This window comes from Morone saxatilis, unplaced genomic scaffold, assembly GCF_004916995.1.
Source record: "Morone saxatilis isolate NCDOM2014 unplaced genomic scaffold, NCSU_SB_2.0 Contig20, whole genome shotgun sequence".
In the NCBI taxonomy this organism is placed as follows: Eukaryota; Metazoa; Chordata; class Actinopteri; family Moronidae; genus Morone; species Morone saxatilis.
The window spans coordinates 13,139,592-13,142,074 of NW_023339763.1; the positions used below are offsets into that span (position 1 = coordinate 13,139,592).

The 2,483-nt window shown below is 42.7% G+C and overlaps 2 protein-coding genes across 2 annotated transcripts in view; one reads left to right on the forward strand and one right to left on the reverse strand.

Moving 5' to 3' along the window:
* The window catches only part of vps36 (vacuolar protein sorting 36 homolog), a 6,361-nt gene extending 5,348 nt beyond the window's left edge, over positions 1 to 1,013 (reverse strand). The window contains 3 exon segments of the mRNA XM_035666867.1: positions 421 to 491; positions 587 to 655; positions 877 to 1,013. Of these exon segments, the coding sequence (XP_035522760.1) occupies positions 421 to 491; positions 587 to 655; positions 877 to 972 (236 nt within the window). The 5' untranslated portion in view covers positions 973 to 1,013.
* A 725-nt stretch (positions 1,014 to 1,738) lies between these two features.
* The window catches only part of proser1 (proline and serine rich 1), an 8,512-nt gene continuing 7,767 nt past the window's right edge, over positions 1,739 to 2,483 (forward strand). Inside the window, exons 1-2 of the mRNA XM_035666255.1 lie at positions 1,739 to 1,881; positions 1,961 to 2,026. Of these exons, the coding sequence (XP_035522148.1) occupies positions 1,837 to 1,881; positions 1,961 to 2,026 (111 nt within the window). The 5' untranslated portion in view covers positions 1,739 to 1,836. The remainder of the gene's footprint in view (positions 1,882 to 1,960; positions 2,027 to 2,483) is intronic.

A 2,483-nucleotide genomic window follows, 5' to 3' on the forward strand; every position in this document is an offset into this window, starting at 1 on the left:
AAGAAATCAACAGTAGAACTCACAATAGTGAAAGTAGGAGCATTTCCACACGCACAATGCGAAGGGAACTCAAGGGATTGGGACTAAACAGCTGTGTAGCCATAAGAAAACCACTGATCCGTGAGGCTAATCGGAAAGAAGGGCTTCAATTTGCTAGGGAGCATAAAGATTGAACTTTGGAGCAATGGAAGCAGGTCATGTGGTCTGATGAATCCAGATTTACCCTGTTACAGAGTGATGGGCGCATCAGGGTAAGAAGAGAGACAATGAGGTGCAGTTCTTCAGGAGTTGTGGGTCAAATGACACATTTACATATAAAACACACATACTATTGCCGTTTGCTCCTCTTTAACGTGACACTGAAACACTTTATCTCATTTGTATTGTCAAAAACCACAAGACATATGTACTGACACTCACCTCTTTCCTATTCCTGCAGCCTGCTCCTCAAAGAAGATGATCTGTGACAGGGGCATGGCTATGCAGCACTCCTACATCACCATGAGAGCCAACACACAAAGGACAATTCAGTGAGCAACAGCACCCAGTCCTCACACAATCAGTGCAGTCAGTCTGTCTGTCTTACGTGGTTTTTAACGTCCCTCCAGATCAAACGATGGGTGCTCAACAAGACAACTCCAACATCCAGCTTAGCCTGGTACAGTGACAGGAGAGGACATCAAGCTGTTATCTGAGTTTTTTAAGAGTTTCTATGTCACTTTTCGTGTTATAACCACCTCCCACTACACATTTAAGTGCTTTAAACCATAATTATTCTACTATTTTATCAACACTGTCGCGTTTTAGTTTAGTTTAGTTTTAGCTGCTGTGTTGTTGTCAGCCAATAAACTCAGCAAACAGAAAACAAAGCTGTACCTTATCATCGCCGTCATACAGTCTGACACCTCGCTGCTGGATCACTAAAGTTTCGTTTATTTCTAAGAGCCCGTTTGACCAGGAGAAGCGGTCCATTTTTACTAACTAATTATTGCAATTCCTTATTCGACTCCGGTACCGACATCCATTTCATGTTTACTTCCTGTACGCGGTCTGAAATCGGCCTGATGCCGCCTGCAGACGAACACTACAAAGCACAGAAAACACAAGTTAGAGTAAATTAAACTAATAATTACGTCGACTATATGACTCAAAGTGACTCTCATTTGGTGTCTTTTCTGTATCATTCGCTACATGGTGTCTTTTCTGACAGGCCTTTCTTTAGAGGGGTCCTTCAAGGGGCTTGTTTATCGTTACTAGCGCCAGCTGTCAGAGGAAGCTAGCTCGGCTGCTATCGCTCGTAGCGCATTATTTAGACATTTAGAAGGATTTATTTTTAACATTTTCCAGTCTCTACTGGAATTACCGCCCGCGTCGGATTCAAACTAAACTTGAACGAACAGATGCACAAGTCATTTGCATCGCATTTCCTCGCGTCTTTTTCTTATTTAGCCCTGCTCACAATTGAGTTAGCTGTAGCTGTCTAGCTTGTTGTTAGCTGCGGACGGATCTGGTGCAGACAGGTTTCACACTGCAGATGCAGATTCTCCTGTTTCAGTCATTGTTCACGGGCAGAAAGTTGTGTCGCACATAAGGGCTGTAAAGACCATGCGGCTTTATTACGGAGCACATCATTTACTGCGCATATCCCTTGCTGTGTATTGTGCTTTTGCAGCATGGTGAATTTAAATCAGTAACGTTGCGTCGTTAAACATAGTTGTTCGACTTAAAGTAATGCGTTTTATCTTACGGGGGGGGAAAAAAAGTGTGTTTACCAGCTGCGTAGTGTAATAACTGTTTCATTGACAAAGAGGCGAACGTTTGTTTGAATCTACAAACATGGATAAGAAATCATTTGATATCGTCTTGGATGAGATAAGAAAGGTAAGAAGTGTTTAATCCCGTATTGTACGTTTGATTAAAGATTTAAAATGGTTTGGTAATTGTTCATTCTGTGTTTTAGTGCGTCCTGACCGATCAGCGGATCAAAGCCATAGAGCAGGTGCATGGGTATTTCTCCAGTGAGCAGGTAACTGTGCAAACAGCAGCACTTTCATCTAATGTTTACCCTCCAGCTTGTCCGCATTGAGAAAAACGGTTCACCACATGCTGTGTTTTTACCACACTAGACAAACATGGTTCCCACTAATTTGTGAAATCCCTCACAGTTTGTGAAGCTTTTAAGGCGGCATGAGATAGAAGTATAGTCTCAAAACCTTGCACCCTAATGCTGCATATGGGTAGATTTTCTGGGACTAAGGACGTTTTGGACGTTTATGTGTATAAACTGATACAATCACAAAAACGTTGTTAGATCTAATGCATACTGACACGGGCGTAATTTGTGGGGAGGGGGACACAGGGGACATGTCCCCTGCTCTTTTTCAAAAGGCCGTTTTGGTCCCCTGCAGTTTTTACCGTCCAAAAACAATGTTACACTATAGTAAACAGAGACACGTCGAGCACTAGGACCAAGCGGAAAACTG